Below are 24,377 nucleotides of genomic sequence, written 5' to 3' on the forward strand. Positions count from 1 at the left end.
ACAGTATCCCCTATATTATACTATTTTTTATTTACTGTTTGCCTAACCTCTGTGAAAACGTCAGTTCCTTGATGGCAGGACTTTTTATTTGTTCTGTTTGTAGCTGTATTCTAGTGCCTTAAAACAATGTCTGATACATAATGGGCACACAGTCTACATTTTGAATGAGCCAAAAGTTTTGTTCTGTCACTTAATAGCTATGTTATCTGGGGGAATACAGACTTTTAAAGCCTAATTTTCTCATATGTAAACTGGGGGTATTAACACCAAGATGTTGTTTTGAGGATTCACTGAGGTTACGTTTGCGGATTCCTGAAGCATAGAGCCTGGCATATAGTATGAACAAATAGTATTATTATTATTAAGTATAACAGCATTCTGTTTCATTTTCTTCAGAACACCTACACCTATCCAAATTACCTTGTTTATTTCTTTACTCACTTATTAATTGTCCCATGAAAGCAGAATCTTATATGCTTTGCCTCTGTACCTCTAGTACCCAGAGTAGGAACTGGCACAAAGTAGGAGTTGAAGAATGTTGAATTAATGCTACTTGTGTAGGTAAAGAACCTTAGGGGCCTTTTATTCTACCACTTAAAGCGGTGCCCACTATTATGCTGACTCTGTTGTGTGTCCATACGGACTCAGTTTCAGAACCTAAAATGCGATGTAGAGTGGTGGTTGAGTTGATGGCGGGGATGGGAGAAGCTCTAAATTCTCCCTATTGTAAAAGTTCTTCGTGTTTTATGCGTTACTTAACCCTAGTAGAACCTGATGAAAGCCATGAACACTTCCCTCAAATTTCACATCCCTACCACAGCACAGTATTTTGTATAAATGTCCAAAGGACCACTCAGGTCCTAAAGACTCTCCACTGATCAAACAGATGTTCACAAGTCTCAGATAAAGAACCTTAAAACAGGCTCTTACCTACAGGTTAGAGTGTGTTACTAATACGATACAGTATGTTGATGTAGCAGGAATAGGCTATGGTGACAGAAAGCAGGCAGCAAGTTATTATTAGAGTCCAGGTGAGATATTCTGCAGACCTGAATTGACACTGTCATGGCGGAGTTAGAGAAAAGACTTAAGCAAAGTCAAGCCAGTGGTCTGAGTGTTCTGGAGTGAGGGAGAAAAAAATCGTCCCTGACTCCAACATTGCTATCTTCCGCAGATCCGTATTTTGTATATTTTTTACTTAAAATGAAAACAGTTTAACAATATTAGCTATGAGAAGAACCTGTGAATAAAGAAATAAAAGTTCAGGAGCATTTTAATGAACTTTTCCTCTATTTACTTCCCACATAATAAGCTTAAAGCTATTTTAGTTCTCATCACATTACAATCCAGGCCTCATTCACCACATGATTATTATTTGGGGATTCTCTGATCTATAAACAGTGGACTTGACAACTGTTAAAAAAGTCCATAGGACTTCCCTGGTGGCACAGTGGTTAAGAATCCACCTGCCAGTGCAGGGGACATGGGTTCGAGCCCTGGTCCCGGAAGATCCCACATGCCGCAGAGCAGCCAAGCCCGTGCGCCACAACTACTGAGCCCGTGAGCCACAACTACTGAAGCCCACGCACCTAGAGCCCGTGCTCCGCAACAAGAGAAGCCACTGCAATGAGAAGCCCACACACCGCAATGAAGAGTAGCCCCCGCTCGCTGCAACTAGAGAAAGCCCGTGTGCGGCAAGGAAGACCCAACACAGCCAAACATAAATAAATAAAATAAATTAATTTTTTTTAAAAAGTCCATAATACATGGTCCCATGGAACTGCTTCAAGTACCACTGCAATATAGTATTATACCTAGAAATATCACCAAGTCATGCAATGAACATAGTATTCCTACCTCCATTGTCAGGGTGTCAGGAAGGACCCTGAGCTACTTGATCATCAGATAGAGGAAAAATCAGCTGTTTCATTTCACAGGACATGGCCACTACTGCTTACAGGTCCGGGTAAGTCTTTTTCAATTTGGATGGGGGACTGACACTTAAAATTGCTTCTAATATATATTGGCGGGATAGACTAACATTTTTAAAATTTCTCTCCTTTAATATTACAAGAGAAAATAACTCCTCACCACAGGCAAAAAAGTCCAATTTGGAAGCCTTCAATGAAACTAATTTACATTAAGATAGAAAAATCTAGCTTGATATCTGCCCCTATTAAAAGTGGTGAGATTCAAGTAACTCATGAGCCTCATTCATCAAAATATCACTTCATGGAAAGATACTGAAGCTCTTAATTTTTTTCTCTTACTTTTCACCTAATGGAAAAATATTTAGGATGATTATTGAAAGGAAAATTTTAGAAAGAAACACAGACATATTTGTCTGTACAGACATATTTTTCATTAATCTTAGTTAAATACGCAGCAGTGAAACTACTGGTCATGAATTGTGTGTTCAACTTTATAGGAAACTGCTAACTGCTTTTCTAACGTTACTACAGCATTTTACAATCTCATCAGAAGTATGTTAAAATTCTAGTTGTTCCACATCTTTGACAACCTTGGTAATAACGTTTTTTTCATTCTAGCTATTACAGTGGATATGTAGTGGTATCTCACTGTGGCTTTATCTTACATCTCTCTATTGACCAATGAAGGTGAGCATTATATGTCTTATTTTGCCCATTAAAAAATTTTTTTCGTATTGAGTTGGAAGAGTCATTTAAATATTCTTCATACAAGTGTTTTACCAAGACACACTCGGTAACTTTCCATTGTTTACCTACAAGTTTTATCTGAAATATTAACTTTAGCTTTATTGATAGAGAAGAAGCTAAGATTTTTAAAGGACCGAGATACCAATAGCAATACCTAACATTTTTTGAGAGCTTACTATGCCCCATTTATATTCTAAGTGCTTAATCTCATTGAATCCTCATAGCAACACTCTGGAATTTATTATTATTATCACTTTTCAGATGAAGAACCAGAAGTACAGCATGTATGTGACTTTGCACCAGAGGGCGGCACAGGCTTCCTGGCTCTAGATCCAGCACTCTGCACTGTATCACTCCTTATGGAAGAAGACCTATTTTTATTGAGCCATTTAGAGATTCCACAATGTTTCATCAAAGTGTTAACATTTAGGTTAAAAACAGTAAAAGTTGGGACACAAACTCAAACACCCCAGGGATTTGAACTATTAGAAGAATAATGAGCACTTAATACATGCAACCAAACTGTGCAACATGCAGCACACAACCCGAAGTGTTCCTGTAAATCTCAGTGCCGTAAAGAGGTAATTAGAAGACAAGGATATATTTGAATACTATGTACTCATTTTAAGGAAAATCTTTACTGAGACCGCAAATTAAAAGGAATATGAAGATGTATAAAGACGCTCAGAATTCTGCTCGTGAAAAAATTTCTTAAGTATTCAGATAACTGGGGTCCTCTCCTGTAGCCTTACAAGTTAGTCCAAAGATGAAAACCTGTAACTAACCTGCACTCTCATATTACCATTGTTAAACACATCCACATAAGGAATAAGTTTAAAAATAAGGTACCATCAAGAAATAGTAATATCGTATCTAATCATCACATTACTCGCAGTACACACTACTCATGCGCTTTATTGTCTAGGGCAGCACTGTCCAATATAGTTACCATGTTGGGTCATATATGTAATTTAAAATTTTCTAACTGCCACCTTAAAATGTAAAAAGAAACAGATGAATTTTATATTTTAACATACCATTCAAAATATTACAGTTTTGACCTGTAATCTACATAAAAATTCTTGAGAAATTTTACGGGTTTTTTTCCATACTAAGTCTTTGAAATCAAGCGTGCATTTTACACCTGCATCTCAATTCAGGCTGACTACATTTCAAGTGCTTCATAGCAACACGAGTTTAACATCTACCGTATTGGACAGTGCAGGGGTAGAAATCAACAGGAAACATTGATTAAGTCCCTATCATATGCAAAAAAAATTGTATTAGCTACTAAGGAAACCAAGAGGAAAAAAATCACAGTGCACCACTAAAGTAATTACAAGGAAGTGGAAAAAAAAGATTTTGTACTGAAAAGATAATTGACGCAATGCAGCCACCTCTGAGAAGTTCAGTAGAAGTAGTAGACAGCAGGTTCTGTATGAATTTATGGCAGGGAGTTTTGAGATCCTGGGCAAACGTGTGTCTTAAACATGTGAGATTTAAGAAGGGGTTTTAGGTATAGAAGATACACACATACACAGAAGTAGGAAAAGCCTGATATATCTGGTGACAGTGGATGAGCCATCATTAGAGACTTCATAAGCTAGATATTGAACTTGGTGGGTGTTCAAAGGTTAGCCAGCTCTTAAGCATATGAATAAACAAATGAGGAAAGATGTAGCATTGTAACAAAAAAATGTAAACACTAAAATATCAGTCTAATGACATAAACGTTGGCTTCTAATGAATGAGGAGCCAGTTAAATGTGTTTCAATGGGATATGACGTGTGAGGTGGAACATACGGCAGCTAAAACTTTACTGGGAGGAAAAGGAAAGCCACAGGTTGATGAGCTGAGAGCCTGGTGCACTGATGTAGGCATAAGCTGATGAGAGTCTCATCCAAACCACAATGGAAGAGATGGGAGAAATAATGGAAAAGATAAGGATCCCGGAATCATTTTATGGCTAAATGTGGGAAAGAGGGTATTATGAATACACCAAAGGTTTATATTGTGGGTCAAAGGGAAAATACTTGTGTCAATGGTGATAAATCAATGGAGGGATTTCTTGTTTGCAGTAAAGATTAAGTTCAACTTTAGAGCTGATGAAATCAAAGTGATAGTGTGATATCTAAGTAAATATGTTCAGTGGACAAAAGACATATGAGAGTGTATATTAGGAAAGAGATCCTGCTAGAAACATGCAAAAAAAACAGTCATGAGAATATCTGACATTGCTGAGAGAGAAAGCAAAACTCAGAAGACAGTGAGTCAGGAATCTATTTAACATTAAAATAAAGGCCTACATTGTGAAAATGTGAGAAACCGTTTTTGTAGAGAATGTTCTAGGGGATAAACTAGAGAAGAAAAAAATGAATCAAATATCAGCTAGGTAGAAAGGCCATGCATACTGGTGTGTGCAAACATACAGTTGCATAAATGTCAAGTTTACTATCTTATGTGGCTATATTACTACGTACACGATAGCCTTTAACAGTACATAAATGAAAGCAATCGAGGATTGCCTGTGTAGTCATGAAATCCTTTGTTCTATTATATTCTTGTCCATGTTTTGTATAACATGACTGCCTGTAATCTGAGTATTGTGTGTGTTCTTTATTAATAAATCCTTGTATAAATCTCACAAGGATTTTTCTAAAGACAAACCTGGCCTGCCAAATATTATACACTCCAGGTTGAATTTTAATAAATTCCATAAAACGTTACCAAACATAGTTTTGAGACTTCTATATTTTCAGTGTTATTTCTTCCCATGTCTTCCATTTTTATTGGTTTCTTTTGTGGATATACTGGTTTCTTCCTTTTACCCTTCAGAAACTCTCTCCACCCTACTCTTATTCTGTGGTGATAATGATGTGATACATTATTAGGACTAAAGTCTAGAGTTTACCTTAGGGCTTACTCTTTGTCTTGTATAGTTCTGTGAGTTCTAATAAATACATAATGCCATGTATCCATCATTACAGTATCATTAAAAATAGTTTCACTTCCCTGAACATCCTCTGTTCTCTACCTATTCACTCATGCCTCTGTCCTTACCCCAACCTCTGGCAACCACTGGTCTTTTTACTGTTCTATACTTTTTTCTTTCCCAGAATGTCATATGGTTGGAATCACATAGTATGTAGGCTTTTCAAACTGGCCTATTTCACTTAGAAATATGCATTTAAGGTTCGTCCATGTGTTTTGTGGCTTGATAGCTCATTTCTTTTTCTCACAGCATAATCTTTCATTGTCTGAATGTATCAAAGTTTATCCATTTACCTACTGAAGGATGTCTTAGTTTTCCCCAAGTTTTGGGACTTATCTGTAAGGCTTCTAGAAACATCTATGTGCAGGATTTTGTGGGAGTATATTTTCAACTCCATTGGGTAAATGTCAAGGATAAAACTGCTGGATCACATGAGAAGAGTATGTTTAGTTTTGTAAGAAACAGCCCAACTGTCTTCCAAAGTGACTGCACCACTTTGCATTCCCACCAGCAACAATTGGTAGTTCCTGTTGCTTCACATCCTTCCCAGTACTAGGCACTGTCAATGTTTTGGATTTTAGTCATTCTAATAGGTGTGTAGTGGGCTTTACAGTTTGATAGCTATTTTGTGGATAGGCAAATGGCCAAGGAAAGATCAGGGTGCCAAAGGTTCTGCTTTTCTATGATGGTGATGAGGAAATGTATTGAAATTATAAAAAGGCTGTATGCTAAATATAAAGAATTTTCTAACAGGTAAACTGTTTAGCTAAGGAGTGGTTGAAAAAAGCTGACTGAATGATGTACATAGGATATAAACCTTTCCCCGTGCATTCTTGCATTGATATCAGTGTTTCATTTGGTGAAGATTTAAGCAGTAATGGCTGTCAGTACCTGCTAACTGTTAGCAAGTTTGAGTAGCAGGACACTTTTTCTGGTACATACGAATACACAGATGAGAATCATGTGATACAAGATGTGAAACTCTCCTGGGACATGCAACGATCTCTATGATGTAGTGGGGCAAGCACTGAGCTTTGCATCACTGAGTTTTGGTTTGTTCCATCTGAGCCACTCACTAATCATGTAACCTTGGTTCACTTGATTTCCTCAAGCCTCAAAAATGAATCTGTAAAATGGAAAATACATTCTTTTTTTCTACCCATCTAACTGTGAAGCTCTTGTAACAAGAACAACCAGCCCTTAATAACTGTGCTGTATGTCTGACACTAGGCGAACGACTGGAGAATCACAAAGCGCCACGTATAAGATAAGGTCATATCAGTGATGGTCTTTAAAGAGTTCACCGTGTGGCAGGGAAGCTCACAACTAAGTACCGCACAGTATGATCAGTGCTGTAGTTGTGGTACTACACATGTCCTCTGGAGCACTAAGGAAGAACGGGAGAGAGCTATAAATATGCAACTCTCTTGTGCCAGGTTCTGGGCCCACATTTACCCCAGGTGGTCACCACATCTCTGAGATGTGAATTTTATTATTCTCATTTCATGTAAATGATGTGACTGAATAACAAAGCACTTTGTTTATGGTTACACAGCCAATGACTGTAGTGGAATTCCATTCTTCATGGAGAAGTGGAGAAGGCTACATCATCTATCCTGAACTGCAGTGGCCATTTCTAAAACTCAGAATTCTAGAACTCAAACTATACCACATACAGTAGATTACTCTGTTGACAGTAGGAGAATGTGGGAACTCTTTACATGGCGATCCTTAAGGGCAAGATTCCTATTTACTCAAGAATTAGTTTTAGAGATTGGCCCTGTGCTCATACTGCTGTTTTACATTTTTCTCCTATCAACCAAAAAAAGAAAAGGAAAATAAGAAAAATACACATAACAACCACCTCATTCTATTTGCGGCCTTCATTACCGATCAAGAGTGAACAGAATATCAAGATAAATTTGTTGCAGATTTAGTATCCTCCCTGTCTCATTTTCATGGTTGCCCAGAAGCTAGGAGGCTTGGAATGATTCCAGCCTGACAAGGAGAAAACGACAAGGAACTCAGTGTCTACAGTCTAAAATAGATCTGGGAAAACTATTCCTTTAGCGTTACTGAGATTTGTCAGAATAACTGTTACACAGAGATGGATGTTCTTTTTTCCTAAGATGTAAGAACATTTCTTGTTCATTCTTATATCCTAAAAGTTACCATAGCATATGGCACTGCACAGAAATTCATTAAATATTAGTTGACTATTAGATGTGAAAAGAGGTAGTAATATAAATAGGACCTCATATAATTTGCATGGGCTCTTTAAGTTCTATATTTGCCTATAAGGTTGTTTTTTAAAGAGTTTTGCTGTTACAGTCATTACTGGTTGCTATCTAGGGAATCACCTTCAACCTTCATTGAAAATACAGTGTTTAAAAAGAATGAAAACTGAGAATGCAAATTGTGTTTAACATAGATCACATGAAGGATCTGAAATGAGCAGATAAAAAATGGCAAGTTTTAATACCTAGACAATAACTGGTTCTAAAAAGAAGAACTGACTGTACCAACTAGTGAGAAGTGTGCCTGAATAAAACCAGACAATGGTATTCTCAGAAACAATGCACCTTAGAAAAGTTAATATCAGCCAAGTACACTATAACAGTATCATGCCAACTTTCCTCCCAGTGAGATGTAGAGAAAACAACGTATCTCTAACAGGAAAAACTCCAATGTTATATTAACTGGGGACTGCATTTTAAATATTTTAAAACAGATTCCCTAAAGTAACAAATACAACTCTAAAAAAATAACTAATAAAACTTCTATCGATAATCTGAAAAGGAACACATAGAAAACACATTTAAGAAAGAAATATTTAGAATTGAGAGAGAAGCTCATAGGTACTAACATTAAAAGCAAGTTGCAGGAGGGAGGCTCAAGAGGGAGGGGATATACGTACACATATGGCTGATTCACTTCGCTGTACAGCAGAAACTAACACACCATTGTAAAGCAACTATATCCCAATAAAAAAAAGCAAGCTGTAAATCAATTTGAACAACAAATAATATAGACATATAATTAAAGTAAAAGGGAAGAAGTCATGAAAAACAGTACATGAATAAATATTTTCAAAAGCACATTTTACTAAATTTTAAAACTTCATTATTAAAAAAAAGGCATTAACCATGAGGGCAGCAAAAACCATCTCTTTCTATGTGTTTGGCTGATTTGGGTTCAAAGTTTGGGTAGAGATCAACTAAATGAACATCTTGGACTGAAATAATTCCACAAAAAATACAATGAATAAATCAAACAAAACTTGGCACCCTGATTCACATCACCGATTCCCCAAAATTTTTGATGTGGCAGAAAGTATGACTTCCAAACAAATATCCAAATTTATCTGGGCATAAAAAGTGTACAGATGATCGCCATCACTGTGGTTGCCATGACCTCTACCTTTGTGAGGCTGTACGGACAGGGGCACAATGGTCTGCTCTCGGGCTCCTCAAATTTGACTCCATCAATTAGAAGGGGTCTGAGCACAGGAAGTGAAAGGGGCTGTGGTCCTCAAGTCATCTTGCTCACACAATTTTCCCTGGCATCTAAGTCTGAGACATATATTTTGGATTAAGAAAGAGCAAATATATGCCAATTTTGCTTTGCCTGTGAAGCTAGTGGCCCTTACACATAATTTTCCTATAGGTAGGATATCTATTGATTCCCTCCTACAAAGGAGGAATTGCTAAACTAAAATGGTTTCAGCCAGATCAGACATTACAAGAGGCAGAGTTTATCTGTGATTTTCAATGAATCTTATTTACTGTAAAGAAAATCTATCACACCCAAAGATACACACTGAAATTAGAATATTCTGGATAAACCAGTATAACCTAGAGAGAAAATAAGTTACAAAGCCTTTCTCTTGAATCTTGATCAAAATTCAGAGATGACTACTCCACATCACAAAAGCTATCCAGTTCTTTTTTCTTTTTTAACGTTTTTATTGGAGTATAATTGTTTTACAATGGTGTGTTAGTTTCTGCTTTATAACAAAGTGAATCAGTTATACATATACATATATCCCCATATCTCTTCCCTCTTGCGACTCCCTCCCTCCCACCCTCCCTATCCCACCCCTCTAGGTGGTCACAAAGCACCGAGCTGATCTCCCTGTGCTATGCAGCTGCTTCCCACTAGCTATCTATTTTACATTTGGTGGTGTATATATGTCCATGACTCTCTCTCACTTTCTCACAGCTTACCCTTCCCCCTCCACGTGTCCTCAAGTCCATTCTCTAGTAGGTCTGTGCCTTTATTCCCGTCTTGCCCCTAGGTTCTTCATGACCATTTTTTTTTAGATTCCGTATATATGTGTTAGCATATGGTATTTGTTTTTCTCTTTCTGACTTACTTCACTCTGTATGACAGACTCTAGGTCTACCCACCTCATTACAAATAACTCAATTTCATTCCCTTTTATGGCTGAGTAATATTCCATTATATATATGTACCACATCTTCTTTATCCATTCACCTGTCGATGGACACTTAGGTTGCTTCCATGTCCTGCCTATTGCAAATAGAGCTGCAATGAACACTGTGGTACATGACTCTTTCTGAATTATGGTTTTCTCAGGGTATATGTCCAATAGTGGGATTGCTGGGTCGTATGGTAGTTCTATTTTTAGTTTTTTAAGGAACCTTCATACTGTTCTCCATAGTGGCTGTATCAATTTACATTCCCACCAACAGTATATGAGGGTTCCCTTCTCTCCACACCCTGTCCAGCATTTACTGTTTCTAAATTTTGTGATGATGGCCATTCTGACCGGTGTGAGGCGATATCACACTGTAGTTTTGATTTGCACTTCTCTAATGATTAATGGTGTTGAGCATTCTTTCATGTGTTCGTTGGCAATCTGTATATCTTCTTTGGAGAAATGTCTATTTAGGTCTTCTGCCCATTTTTGGATTGGGTTGTTTGTTTTTTGGTTATTGAGCTGCATGAGCTGCTTGTAAATTTTGGAGATTAATCCTTTGTCAGTTGCTTCATTTGCAAATATTTTCTCCCATTCTGAGGGTTGTCTTTTCAACTTGTTTATGGTTTCCTTTGCTGTGTAAAAGCTTTTAAGTTTAGCTATCTAGTTCTTAATGTTTTTCTCTGCTTAGTGAAATCTGTATTGCTGAAGTATTCCAGAAGAAATAAGTAAAGAAGTCTGTTGTCTCAGCCACTACCGCTCAGAGTTCCACACGGCTGATGAATCCAGGCAGTGATAAATGACACCCTGTTCCTCAGTGTGCAGCCTTTCCCTCCCTCTCATCGTCTTGCGACTGAACACTTAGATTTCCATACAGAGGAAAGACATTTCAGAGCTGTCATCCTTGCATAAAAGGCAAAAGCAGGGGGGAAGTTCCTTTTTCAATCTTCCTAAACATTTCATTTTATTATTTATATATCAATTACCATGTGAAAGCCCTGAATGTGTGTTTGGATATAAAACATGGAAAGTTGTTTTGGAAGGCATTACTTTCAAAGGAAAACATATAGCGAAAAGTCAGAAGCAAAGGATCATCGCAAAGGATCACCCCTTTTCAAGAGCAATGGGAAACTTCCTGCCTGTTGGTCTAAATCTTCTTTCTGGCATCTTATGCTCACCAACTGCTTAATATTGGATGCCTGTGGTTCTGCCCATCTGTTCAACAGTCGTTCTAATTTATGAGGTTTACTAAGAAAATGTTTATTGCAAAATGAATAATGTATAGTGATAAGCAGTTTTGAAATCTCCAGGATTTACCTTTTAAGTGAAACAGTTGCTTTGTTCTTGAGAAAGCTCATTTCATGTCTCCATGTACCATCAACTAGAGTGGTTATAAAAGTATGGAAAAGCCAAAACTTTTGTGATAAGTATGAAGGATACAAGTCATTTCATTAGAAGAGGCTCATATTCTATAATATACCAAATTAATAATATGCACCCAAATTACATGGAAATCTGAAGGAGAGAATATCTGCCATTTCACACATTCTTTTTTTTTTAACATCTTTATTGGAGTATAATTGCTTTACAATGGTGTGTTAGTTTCTGCTGTATAACAAAGTGAATCAGTTATACATATACATATATCCCCATATCTCCTCCCTCTTGCATCTCCCTCCCTCCTATCCTCCCTATCCCACCCCTCTAGGTGGTCACAAAGCACTGAGCTGATCTCCCTGTGCTATGCGGTTGCTTCCCACTAGCTATCTATTTTACGTTTGGTAGTGTATATATGTCCATGCCACTCTCTCACTTTGTCCCAGCTTACCCTTCCCCCTCCCCGTGTCCTCAAGTCCATTCTCTAGTAGGTCTGCGTCTTTATTCCTGTCTTGCCCCTAGGTTCTTCATGACCTTTTTTTTTGTTTTTTAGATTCCTTATATATGTGTTAGCATACGGTATTTGTCTTTCTCTTTCTGACTTACTGCAGTCTGTATGACAGACTCTAGGTCCATCCACCTCACTACAAATAACTCAATTTCGTTTCTTTTTATGGCTGAGTAACATTCCATTGTATATAGGTACCACTTCTTCTTTATCCATTCATCTGTCAGTAGACACTTAGTTTGCTTCCATGCCCTGGCTATTGTAAATAGAGCTGCAATGAACATTGTGGTACATGACTCTTTCTGAATTATGGTTTTCTCAGGGTATATGCCCAGTAGTGGGATTGCTGGGTCATACAGTAGTTCTATTTTTAGTTTTTTAAGGAACTTCCATACTGTTCTCCATAGTGGCTGTATCAGTTTACATTCCCACCAACAATGCAAGAGGGTTCCTTTTTCTCCACACCCTCTCATTTCACACATTCTTACAGTTTGTCTTTTTAAAATTAGGATCAGAAATTCTGGGTAGTTGTTTTTTTCTAAAGGAAACTGTAGCATTTGTATTTGCTTTTAGAAGAAGGAAACAGTCCACACTTAAATGAATAAAACTCATTTTACGTATACTTCGTGAGTATTGGAAATGTGCGTGGCAGGTCTGGAGAACAGCAAGAAGCCCAGTGTAGCTGGAGGGCAGTGTATAAGGGGTAAAGGGACAGGAAATGAAACTTAATGAAAACCAGACAACACGGGGCCTGTACCCACAGGAAGGATGTGGATTCATTCTATGTGTGACGGGGGGCCACTGGGTGATTAAGAACAGGGGAGGGATGATTTGGTTTGTTTCAAAAGAATTACTGTGGTGAAGAACAGACTATCTAGGTTGTGTGAGTGGAATTAGGGAGATCCGTTAAGAGGCGAGGGAAGGAATGTAGGTGAGAAATGATGAGGGCCTGACCAAGGGTGGTGGCAGTTGAAAAGGGAGACATGGGGAGATCAGGCATATATTCTGAAATACAGGTAAACCGATTAGCTAAAGACCTGGATGGAGGATGTGAAAGGAAAAGAATCAAGGTTTTGGCCCGATCAACCAAATATGTACGCTCTATCTGCAAACGCGAAGAGGACTAAGTGAGGCGAAAGTGGTGTGCATTTCAGGAGTTAGGGAAAGCTTTTGGAGTTCTGAAGGCTTGAGCTGGGCTTTTTAGCCTGGATAAAATTCAGACAGGAGGCATAAAGCCCTCTCAAAGGTAAGGCAGAATTAAAAGTTACATATTCTGTTAAGTAACTGGAAGGTATTTTGAAGACACTTGTCTGCCTTGCCTGAAGAGTTTCCTTGAGTAATTGTGAAACATATGGTTGAAAAGAAAGGAAGGCTGGATAAAGAAGGGCCTTGAATAACAGGATTAGACCTTGGGGCTTCATTCTATGGGCAACGGACAGCCACTGGCTAACCCGGCTAGTAACTTTCAAATTTCCGGTATACTATATTAAAGGAAGTACTGCCAAAAGCCATTTCATGTATTCCAAAGACAGAGATTTATGGAGATGCATTTATAAAATGGTTGAATTCTGAGAAGATCAGGAAGATTTCTAAAGAAAACGCTACCATAAATCGCATTTTACACACATACAATCCACACCCACATTCTCTCTCTCTCTCACACACACACACACACACACACACTCTCTGAACCACCCGTCATAACATGAGCACCTCCCACCCCATAAGTCTTTGCAGTTTCTTTTTATAAAGGAATCAATTAGTTTCAAATAAGGAAAAGGAATGTGTAAAGGAGGAAAGAAATTTCATTCTTTCTATAAAGAATGAAGACACAAATATTTGTTAGATATAAGAAATATACTTTTTTTCTCAAACAGTTCCAGGATATTTATCACCTAAAAAATAGGCACTTTGTTGAATTTTTTGCCCCCTTAAAGCCTTAATTCTTTTTCTTATAGTTGCCTATATTTTTTAAGTGTGAAAAACTAATTTCTATTTGCAACTGCATTCTACTTCCAAATACATACATTAATGGTTCAATCCTTGCTACATTTCAATAAACCTTAGGTCTAAAAATATACATTTATTTCAAAATGTGAGCCTAGGCATTTGGAATGATCAGATCTGCTAGTTCCTATTAACCAAAGGCAGTACCTATTAACGAGATGATACCTGAGGTTACAGAGAGTCTAAAGAATGTGAGGACCTCCCAGTCCAGGGACAAGGCCTTTGTTCCTGTGTAACACTGTGGATGGAGTTATCTAACCTACTATAGTAAAAATAAACCTACTATAGTAAAAAGTCTATCAAAAAACCTACTATAGTAAAAAGTCTATCAAAAAAGCGACACTTTTACAACTTCCTAGATATTATGAGACAGGTTAACGAAAACACTGAAAGGTTATTTGTAAACTTGGGGATTTGGGCACGCTGTGGCTAAACCCTATTGAGATGGGAAAGGCCAAGTTTTTAGGATACATGAATGTAAGAGGATAACAGCTTTCTCAGAGCCCAAAATATTTATAATCAGATTTTGTTATAATATTTGGCAAAGTCAGATTGTGAGTAAGGCCCTAAATGATCAGATATACTTGCCAAAAATGAGAGAACAAAGAAATGATTCGATTCACTTGGACAGAACACCCCATTACTCCTCGAAAATCTTTGTTAAAATTTATCGTGAAATTTGGATGTGGAAAGCAATATTATTAGATAGCAAAATAGAATTGCTGAGATAGTATGTTAATTTGGTTTGATAATTGTGATCAAGAGGAATAAATGGAAGAAGTGTATTAAACCAGATATTTTGAGAAATAAATAGAGACTGTGAGTGCTATGATACCTCACTCAGAGACAGCCTGCCTTCAAACTTGAAGGGAAGAGAAGGAGGTTGGGGAAGAAATCTTCAAGCAGGGTCCACAATATTAATACATTAATAGACTCCTACATATACTCATCATGATTAACAGCTAGATGTCAATGCCTAGAGCATAAGAAATTGGTCTTATACATCTCTATATTTCTGATGATGCCTGGCACAGGAGTTTACATATAGCATAATTCTCATAAATATGAATCAGATGAATGGATGAATAAACAGACAGGTGAAGGATGGACAGCACATACTACAACTGTATTTTCAATATCTATGAAGCTAAGATGATTTTTTTAAATCAGTAGAACAAATGTAAGCAGGAACTAGGGCCCTAGGAAAGAAATTAGTCTCTTTAAGGTCTCATATGGTTAAAGCAGAAGAATGCTTAGTGACATAAATGTTGAATAGTGTGGAATATTACAAATACCATTTATTATGCTTTTGTTATGAATTCAATACATACTTATTAAAGGAAATTGAAGGAAGTGTAAGTAAGCAAAGGGAAACAATAAAATGACTATAATCCGTGACCCAGAAACAGTCACTCAGTTGCAGTGTTTCCTCAAGGAGGGTTTTTGGAGGGTACGATGCCTGGGGAGCATTACTAGTATTTAACAAGTAAGGCCCAGGGCTGGGAAACATCCCACAGTGAATGAGAGAGTTCCCCAAAGCAAAGAATTACCCAGCTGGAAATGCAAAGAGTGCTTCACTGAGAAAAACTGAGCGCCGGTGGAATTCACCTCAGATCTTTGTACACACGTATAACACACACAGTTGTTTTTGATAAAAACAGGTTATACTATACAAACTGTTCATATTGTTTTATTATATGTTCTTTCCACTTAATGCAGCAAGAGCTTCCTTCCTCTCCATCAATTATTCTTTTACACCAACATTTTGATGACGGCTCAGAGTAACCACCGTATAGATCAACCATAATGTATTTAACTAAGTCCCTACTGTCAAACTTCTAGTATTTTTTTTTTTTTTTTTTTGCGGTATGCGGGCCTCTCACTGCTGTGGCCTCTCCCGTTGCGGAGCACAGGCTCCGGACGCGCAGGCTCAGCCGCCATGGCTCACGGGCCCAGCCGCTCCGCAGCATGTGGGATCTTCCCGGACCGGGGCGCGAACCCGTATCCCCTGCATCGGCAGGCGGACTCCCAACCACTGCGCCACCAGGGAAGCCCTCTAGTATTTTTTTAAAATTTAATATTATAATCAATGATGAGGTGAGCATCCTTATATTTAAGTTTATGATCATTTAAATTCTTTGAAATGAAATTGTTGATTTAAAGAATATGCATAAGTTCAATGCTTTTAATAGAGATTTCCAACATGTCCTCAAGAACGATTTGTATCAATTTTTCACCAATCGTATTGTTGGAAGGACATTTCCAACATAAAGTTGCTGAAAATGTAACACCAACTGAACCCCAGCTAACAGCTGGTCCCCTCCCTATCCCACATCCAAGTAGAAGGTGCAGGGACTCATAGCTGAGACAGTGAAACTAAATCATTAAAGTTCAAATACCAGACCCTTTCTTCTTATTCCATCAGTAAAGTATAAAAAGAAAAAAGATTTTCAGGGGAACAGATTTGAAGTGGAGCATTACAGTTTGTCTTTTCCCGTGAACCCTCCTCTGTGGAGGCACTCCTCACGAGGTTGGGGATGTCTGTGAGCAAGGAGACTGGTGTCTTGTTCCCTGGCGGGATGCTGCCTGAGGAACAGGGCCTGCTGAGCTTTCCCAGTGCCGGCAGAGTGTGAGGCAACAACTACAGAGACCTGGTGGCTGACATACAACATTGGCAAGTTCAGACTCAATCTCCATCACCCCTGCATACCCTGACTTCTAAGAGTTAAGGCTGGTGTGGGAAGGATTCCTAGGTTTCCCATGGGTCCAAATCAGGCCTTGGAAAGACGTGTTGGCAGGCTCTGGCCAGCCAAAACGTGGAGACAATGACATGGTTGTCCCAGACGCCCGAGGTGAGCAGGGGACCAGCCAGGCACATTGAGGCCACATCAGACAGTCACCCAGGACATCAGTGGCTGTGTGGAATGAAAACCAAAACCCATCAAGAGCAAGGATATTCCTGCCCCCATCCCTTGTCCTTTCGCCCTTTGCAGACCTACCATCCCATTTTAAGTGAACTTGGGGAGAGGGAACTTTGAGCTCATGTTAAGCTCTGGCAACAAATAAATCCTGAATTTGATTGAATATTTATACAATGAGTCTGTTTTATACTAAAAATAACTAAAATAAGATTAAATACAAGTCCTTAAACAGTAAACTAGGCCTTAGCGCTTATCATGAAGGTGCCAAAGTCAGATGAGCATGGGGTCGGTCCTCCTCTGGAACTGCTCCCATTCTAGAAAATTAGCTTGAGGAGAACCTCTCTGGCCTCTTCCCTTTGAAGGACTTCCTTGCCTTTGAGTAAAAGGGAAAAGGGCCAAGAAGATGCCTCGGCCAATTTGCACAGTTGCAAACTACTTAGACCTGCCCCCATCTGGGAGCTTTGTCAGGATTTGGTACAAAAGCTTCATATGAATAGAGTCCTCTCTTTGGCCTTGTCCCAAGGGGCCTTATAGAAAATGGGTATAAAAGAAGAGGATTTGGATATGGGGTGCTGAGTCCTGGTCATCTCTCTAAATACCTCTAACCCAGAACCAAGAAACAAGGCATATTAAGAAGAGGAGGAAAAGAGTGAGTGGGGACAGCGTCAGTTAGCCTGGGGCGTCTCAAACCTGTGTTCCACAGAATACCGAGAACTGCTCTCCAAGGGTTTTGCGTCAAAAAAGCAATAGGAAAGACAGCAACTATAACCCTAACACAACATATTAGGGCTCTAGATTTTCTTTAGTTTAAAAGAGATTTTTAGCTTTGTTTCCTCCAGTGTTTCCCAAAATTGTTTCTTTCTAATTATAACATGTATGTAATAATCAGTGGAACCATACTGGGGAAATCGAACACAAAATAATAGTAGTATGACTTTATGTTATTTAATAGACTGTTCAGTGAATGTTTTTTCCCTTTTTTGTGTTTACAATTTCCTTGTTAAATATCATCGAAATATAAACAACTATAGAAGAGACCTTCTATAATCATCTATCTAACACAACTTAGAGAAAACGTAGGTTCCTCTTAGCAAAATGTTATAACTACAATGCATTGCAGTTGGTTGTTTATCTTTTGTCTGCCATACCTTATTTCATTCACACTCCGACTCTGTGCAGTGACTGGCCAGTTACAGATGAGTAGGTTCGGTTTAGAAAGGTTAAATGAGTTGCCAGAAGTCTGGCAATGCGAAATTGAACAAACTGGCCTAAAATTCAAGCCATTAAACAAAGACTCAAAACATGTTGAACTCATTTAATCCAACACTGTTATTTCACAGAGGAGAAAATCCATGCTCAGAGGGGTAAAATGGCATCATCCAAAGAGACAAGACCAACTCCACGTTCCCTGACTTAAAGCACATGCCCTCTGCGCTAAGCCATGCTTCTCCTATAGCTGACCAAATCCAATGGTGTGGGTAAACCAGGAACCCAGGACAAAGATAGAGGCCAGCTGGCTATCATGGTAGATGAAACAACAGATGGAGAGCAGCTTTAGTCAGAACACTCGTGATCTGCGTCAAACACAAATGTTCCCTTCCCTTTGCAGGAAAAATACCATGGAAGAAGGACTGCTACTATAAGCAGTTATTAGTATTTAGTGGAGATTATTATTTTTAAAGGTGCCTATTTTACGTATGTTGCAATGTTAGAAATTAAAGGTGAAGTATTTTTAATGACATCATATGCTTTGCGTGATAATTATATTAAGCCACAAATTCACGGACATAAGTAGGAAGGAGGTGTCTCGTCCATTTCTGCTACAGATAGTATATAATACACAATCCACTGAGTAAAAACTGGGGCCTTAAGGCAAAGCTGTATGTACCAGAAAACCCGTGTGGCAAGAAACAGTACAGTGTATAATGAAAGGGCAATTTTCTGCTTTTTTGAGGATCCCCAACAATCAAATAGGATAAAATGTGTATATGTGCTAATTGGAGATGATTTGCTAATATGGCTTCTCAGACTTACATCATCCCCATGTAAGCATAGACAGTTAAATTCTATGTGATTTTCTTAAATTATAAATTCACATTATTCTTCACAATCCCCAAAGCTGCAACTGAATTCATTCTTATGATTGGAGCTCCAAATACATTCATCATACTATGTAGTTGTGAAGAACATACAAGAAAAATAAGATAGCTTCCACCTCTAATCAGGAAGATAAAATATATATTCTTTCTATTTTTTTGTTCATTCGATCGTTTATTTACTCAACAAACATAATTTCTGCCTCAGTGTTCTTTTTATTAATGTACACTATAGCTTTAGTAAGAATTAAATAATACTTTTCTTAATACATCTGTTTAGTGACACCAGAATTACCTGGTAAAGGGGAATATTTAAATTGTAAGATATACAAATGTTTGGTAAAGTTTTAATGAAGTTTTTTAATAAAAGACTTACCTCATATTTGAGTTGACAAACTACTCATTTCCCCTCACAGAAGAACAATTAGATAAGATGAATCGCCCAACTCTAGTTCCCATAATTACGTATTTGCATGCAAATCGGCATCTCATCTATCTTATTTCTGTTCCTCTAAAATTCAAGTAAACATATTTTGTTCTAGATTTGTGTATATTTTGAATATTTTGAGAACCTAGGACCTCTCTTTCTATTGTCTCTTGATAAAGCAAACACCACCATCAAACATCTCCCTGAAAATTAGAAAACTAAAAGCCTTTCTTTCAAGGGACAAAAAAATCAAATTATTCTTACTTTTTAGGAACACACAAGTTGATCATCATTGAAGTGTGGAATAAGATTACTGTATATCATAATAAATAAACACACCTTATTTCTTTTATTCCTGCCACTTAAAATTATTGTTACTAATGTTGTTTTTCATTGAATTACAAGGTGGAAATATGGCTCAGATGGTAATAGAGCTTTTAAAAAAACACCTAAATTTGAAATCATCTGACACATAATAGTATCTGATTAATGAAACACTATCAAAAATATCATGTCATCTCTGCATGTGAAGGGACGGTAGCAATACACGTTAGCCACAAGCACAATGACAATGAGTTCATAAAAGTATGGGTATTGCTCTCACACTGCATTCAGCAAAATTGCAGTCCATGTTAAGCATTTATGAAGGAATAAACCAATCGCACAAATATGATTTAAAGCTATTTGTTGGTGTGCCCTGGAGCAGTTCTATCATACCCTTCTTATAATATATTTCTCTAACAAACAAAACTATCATCACAATTGGTTTTCTGAAGACTGAAATTGGATCTGTACTCACGTATGTACTGCAGGGTTGTAATGCTTACACATTATTGTTTTATGACAATTTTAAAATGTATTGTTTATTGTTGCATTACACAATGCTTACACTGGTCCTAGGATTCAGGTGGAAGTGTTTTATATTTTAGCTGTGTCTAAACAGCTAAAATATTGTAGTTCTTATCTCTGTGTGCGGTAATTTCACAGTCTACTGACAAAAACAAAATTTAAAGATAATATTTACTGAGAGGAAAAGTCTCTCTCTCATGACTAACAGAAAGCACTTTTTTCCCTATAATGGATATATACTTGTTACAAATATATGCTCTCAAAGACCAGAGAAGCTCGTTCTTCCCAGGGGTAAATACATCGGTCGCCTGCCTGGATTGCACATTTCCTGAAGGCAGGAGCCATCCACGTGTTATTCGCCTTTGTATTCCCCATGGTGCCCAGCTGGGCATCAGCACATACAAAGTACCCATTAAATGACTGAATGCTATTGAATTTTAATGAAAATTTAACCGTAGGCCTATATCCCTTACAATCTTATATATAATTATAGGGTGCTTTCCTACTTACAACCTTACAAGATTAAGGGTCATTAAGAATCGTGATTCATCCATCCTGAACCCAGTGAAATACTATTAAATACACAGAAATCCCATCATAATGGACGAGTTTCTTAGTGGAGACAGTTTACGTAACACTAGTAGACTTTCACACGAGTATAGAATATTGACTTTTACATACCACATTGCAAACTATTACTGATCATATTCATTTTGAAACAAATCAAGTAGGTCAATTAGTTTTTTCTTTATTTACCACATTATGCTTTCATCTAAGATTACAGTGATATTAGCCGTATACACTGCTTCCACCACAAACACAAATCAGGCAGAGCATTGTGCCTCAGAAGTTTTAGTTTAGGTTTAAATACAACTAACAGTCATGTTGGTTATGTTCTAAGGTCAAGCACAAGGTAAGACTCAAACTTATAATTATTTGAGAAAATACATTGTATCAATCATTAATAAATATCAAAGGAAAAAGTTTACTGTAAATTAAAATACTTCACTAACGTTGACATCTCGTATTACCTTCTTATAAACAATATTAAGATCACATCTGTGATATGCGTATGCTTCTTCAAAGAAATCTGAAAGGTTACCTGTGATCTTTGGCTTATTTGTGAAATCAGCATCAAAGGAGCTAGCTGATGCCAACATTCATCATCTGATTAATCATTTAGTTAGAAGGTCCGTAACACTCAAGTGTTTAGAAATAAATTTGGATCAAGCTAAACACAACAGCTCTGGTAAGTCAAAGGAAATAAGGACACTTAAATGTTATAGATCACAGTGTCAAATCTGAACTTTTTCGTTTCTGCTTTGTTTTAGTCACCTAGCACACATTTGGTGAGCTGTCCTCTTACAAATTAAGGCGGGATTACAGATCATACGTGCTTCTATACATCTGACATCAGTATTTTCTGGGTAACTGTGCTGGGGATATTAAAAATTGTTTATAATATGATCTAATTTTTCCAAAATGGCACTGATTAGGAACTTTATTATGATTCTGAAGAAAAAAATAAACAGATGAAACCTGAATATTTCAAGTATCTGAGGCCATAAATATTTCAAGCTTATTTCTTCCATAAAACCTATTCATCTCCATGTAGATAGGGCAGCGCCTAAACGGGATGTGATAATGAAGTTGACTGCTGTACTATCTGTCAGGCAGTGGCTTTATAGCTTATTCAGAGCTTTCACTCTCTACATGTGCAGAAAATTACAAAAATATAAACCTCAGGGACACCAAGGATCCAACTGTTCTAGGGCATTCCAGATAGCATTAAAGAGATGCTCATGTATTCAGTAAGGATTTATTTGAGCAGCAAACACATGCAGAGCACTACTGAGGGGTTGGAATGGAGCAAACACCGTAGTGAACCGCTCTATATTGTAAACACAGACGCACTACACAATAACTCTTACTCAAGTGCCTTTCTTTTATAATATTCTTGGTACAAGAAGATAATTTGTTCTCGATAGAAGTGGGAAACATAAATTTTATTTATATAACATCACTGTTTGTTTGAACTTAAAACTTGAATACCTCTGCCAACGCATTTGTAGCTCGTTTCTATTGTGCTAATCAGGTGAATAAGCTTCAGGAAATGACTTGTACAGCTGGTAACCTCTTGTGTGTACATAGGTAAAAACAGAGATGTATTAGTCTGATGTATTAAATAAAGAAGCTAATAATACTTGATGACAAAAAATTCTTAAAATTCGGGACATCCTATTTGTCCTTTAATCTAGTATCTTATAACTAGAAATTATTACTAAGGGTGGCTTCACTCATATGATCAAATTCACAAAAACACTTAGGTGTCTGTGGTCATACCTCTCATCAAAAAGAGATGAGTCTTTTGTTTCCTTAGGTAAGTTTATTCCTAGATATTTTATTCTTTTTGTTGCAATGGTAAATGGGAGTGTTTTCTTGATTTCACTTTCAGATTTTTCATCCTGAGTGTATAGGAATGCCAGAGATTTCTGTGCATTAATTTTGTATCCTGCTACTTTACCAAATTCATTGATTAGTTCTAGTAGTTTTCTGGTAGCATCTTTAGGATTCTTTATGTATAGTATCATGTCATCTGCAAACAGTGACAGCTTTACTTCTTCTTTTCCGATTTGGATTCCTTTTAGTTCCTTTTCTTCTCTGATTGCTGTGGCTAAAACTTCCAAAACTATGTTGAATAAGAGTGGTGAGAGTGGGCAACCTTGTCTTGTTCCTGATCTTAGTGGAAATGCTTTCAGTTTTTCACCATTGAGGACGATGTTGGCTGTGGGTTTGTCATATATGGCCTTTATTATGTTGAGGAAAGTTCCCTCTATGCCTACTTTCTGCAGGGTTTTTATCATAAATGGGTGTTGAATTTTGTCAAAAGCTTTCTCTGCATCTATTGAGATGATCATATGGTTTTTCTCCTTCAATTTGTTAATATGGTGTATCACGTTGATTGATTTGCGTATATTGAAGAATCCTTGCATTCCTGGAATAAACCCCACTTGATCATGGTGTATGATCCGTTTAATGTGCTGTTGGATTCTGTTTGCTAGTATTTTGTTGAGGATCTTTGCATCTATGTTCATCAGTGATATTGGCCTGTAGTTTTCTTTCTTTGTGACATCCTTGTCTGGTTTTGGTATCAATTATAAGACACTGATGAAAGAAATTAAAGATGATACAAATAGATGGAGAGATATACCATGTTCTTGGATTGGAAGACTCAACATTGTGAAAATGACTCTACTACCCAAAGCAATCTACAGATTCAATGCAATCCCTATGAAACTACCACTGGCATTTTTCACAGAACTAGAACAAAAAATTTCACAATTTGTATGGAAACACAAAAGACCCCGAATAGCAAAAGCAATCTTGAGAACGAAAAATGGAGCTGGAGGAATCAGGCTTCCTGACTTCAGACTATACTACAAAGCTACAGTAATCAAGACAGTATGGTACTGGCACAAAAACAGAAATATAGATCAATGGAACAGGATAGAAAGCCCAGAGATAAACCCACGCACATATGGTCACCTTATCTTTGACAAAGGAGGCAGAAATGTACAGTGGAGAAAGGACAGCCTATTCAATAAGTGGTGCTGGGAAAACTGGACAGCTACATGTAAAAGTATGAGATTAGATCACTCCCTAACACCATACACAAAAATAAGCTCAAAATGGATTAAAGACCTAAATGTAAGGCCAGAAACTATCAAACTCTTAGAGGAAAACATAGGCAGAACACTCTATGACATAAATCACAGCAAGGTCCTTTTTGACCCACCTCCTAGAGAAATGGAAATAAAAACAAAGTAAACAAATGGGACCTAATGAAACTTAAAAGCTTTTGCACAGCAAAGGAAACCATAAAGAAGACCAAAAGACAACCCTCAGAGTGGGAGAAAATATTTGCAAATGAAGCAACTGACAAAGGATTAATCTCCAAAATTTATAAGCAGCTCATGCAGCTTAATAACAAAAAAACAAACAACCCAATCCAAAAATGGGCAGAAGACCTAAATAGACATTTCTCCAAAGAAGATATACAGAGTGCCAACAAACACATGAA

At 37.4% G+C, this 24,377-nt stretch overlaps 1 protein-coding gene across 2 annotated transcripts in view; it reads right to left on the bottom strand.

Moving 5' to 3' along the window:
- SNCA (synuclein alpha) overlaps positions 1-24,377 on the bottom strand; it is a 130,350-nt gene that overhangs the window by 80,374 nt on the left and 25,599 nt on the right. The window contains exon 4 of one of the 2 annotated variants that reach the window (XM_049709043.1): positions 23,315-23,461. The exons of the other annotated variant lie outside the window; for it this stretch is intronic. Within the exon in view, the coding sequence (XP_049565000.1) occupies positions 23,330-23,461 (132 nt within the window). The 3' untranslated portion in view covers positions 23,315-23,329. Of the gene's footprint in view, positions 1-23,314; positions 23,462-24,377 lie in introns of those variants that run through there. 2 annotated transcript variants of the gene reach the window in all.

This window comes from Orcinus orca, chromosome 4 (assembly GCF_937001465.1).
Source record: "Orcinus orca chromosome 4, mOrcOrc1.1, whole genome shotgun sequence".
NCBI lineage: Eukaryota > Metazoa > Chordata > Mammalia > Artiodactyla > Delphinidae > Orcinus > Orcinus orca.